At 47.6% G+C, this 1,318-nt stretch overlaps 1 protein-coding gene across 1 annotated transcript in view; it reads right to left on the reverse strand.

Annotated features, from left to right (window-relative positions):
* OSBPL2 (oxysterol binding protein like 2) overlaps positions 1-1,318 on the reverse strand; it is a 52,799-nt gene that overhangs the window by 31,610 nt on the left and 19,871 nt on the right. The window contains exon 4 of the mRNA XM_023741413.1: positions 618-693. Coding sequence (XP_023597181.1) covers positions 618-693 — 76 coding nt within the window. The remainder of the gene's footprint in view (positions 1-617; positions 694-1,318) is intronic.

Genomic DNA, 1,318 nt, shown 5'->3' on the forward strand with positions numbered 1-1,318 from the left:
TGATGCCTAAAGTCACATAGGAACCTGGGTGGGATCCTGGCACAGAGAGGCCATTGTCAGTGGAAAAGCTGCTGAAACAGAATAAAGCCTGTTGTTCAGTTAACAGAAATGCGCCAGAGAGAACCCTTAGTCTTGATGATTGTACTTTGGTTATGTGGGACTTCAACCCCAGGGGAAGCTGGGTGAAGAGTCTAAGGGAACGCTCTCAACGATTTTTGCAACTTTTCTTAAGTCTAAAATTCCTTCAGAATAAAAAGCTAAAAACAGCATGAAGTTTTCTCCGGGAAAAAGGCCTGAAATGGGTAAGAGTGAAAAGTAACCCGCCTGAGGAGAACAGGGGCGAGAACACCCGAGAAGGAGCGAAGCGTGGTTTTCACAGACCGTTTCAACCTGTGTTTCAGTCTCAACTGTTTTTCTACTCGGTCTTTAAAACAATTTACCTTTTTCCCCCATTTCTTCCTCTTACATATATGTTCCTTTCCCGTTTTATTGTCTTTATTTCATGCTGTTTTCAAATATGCATAGTATACTTTCTTAAACTACAAGCAGTGCAATTAACTCACAGGAATTAAGCATGTTCAAGCTTCAGGCTTTAAGACGAGTCCATCCGAACTTACCAAGCCAATGCATTTTTTCAATATGCTCCACACACTGAAATCGCTTCTGGTGAACATGGGGGCAGGCAGCGACGTCCTGCAAAGAAGTTACACGACAACAGTTGTGATTTTACGCCAACGTGAGGTTCAGTCACAACTGATGGTTTAGCTCAATGGCCGCTTTTTCCTAAATACTGATATATGAACATTAGAGCTTCTTTATTCCGCTGTGTTTTGAGAAAAAGGAAGCCTAGACTGCTGTTCCCATGTTCATAGGAAGGTCTGTGTCAGTTTTCTGGACGGCTTCTCTAAGAGAGGACGATGACAAGTGTGACAGCCAGTTCCTTGAGAATCTGTAGCTTCTTCCACAGCACTCGTGTGGACAGAGAGCCGGGGGCAGGGCTGGAAGGGAGAAGCCTGCTCCACTGCACACCGCCTAGGAACCAAGACTTCCCTCCCGTCAGTTCCTCTTACACACGTGCCTTCAATAAACGCTGTGCGGTGGCATAGCTGGAGGACAGTGGCACAGTGAGCAATAGGCGTGGCTCTCTGGGTACACAGACACAGGGACCTAACCCAGGTGGGGCAGCAAAGGGTTCCCCGAGGAAGAACTAGAGAGATGGAGGAGCAGGGAAAGGATCACAGGTGTGGGGGGCACGGATCTGCAGCAGGCTGCGGGAAGGGGTGTGATGAAGCCGGAAGACAGAGAAGGGCTGGCCCAA

Source organism: Trichechus manatus, unplaced genomic scaffold, assembly GCF_000243295.1.
Source record: "Trichechus manatus latirostris isolate Lorelei unplaced genomic scaffold, TriManLat1.0 scaffold00008, whole genome shotgun sequence".
NCBI lineage: Eukaryota > Metazoa > Chordata > Mammalia > Sirenia > Trichechidae > Trichechus > Trichechus manatus.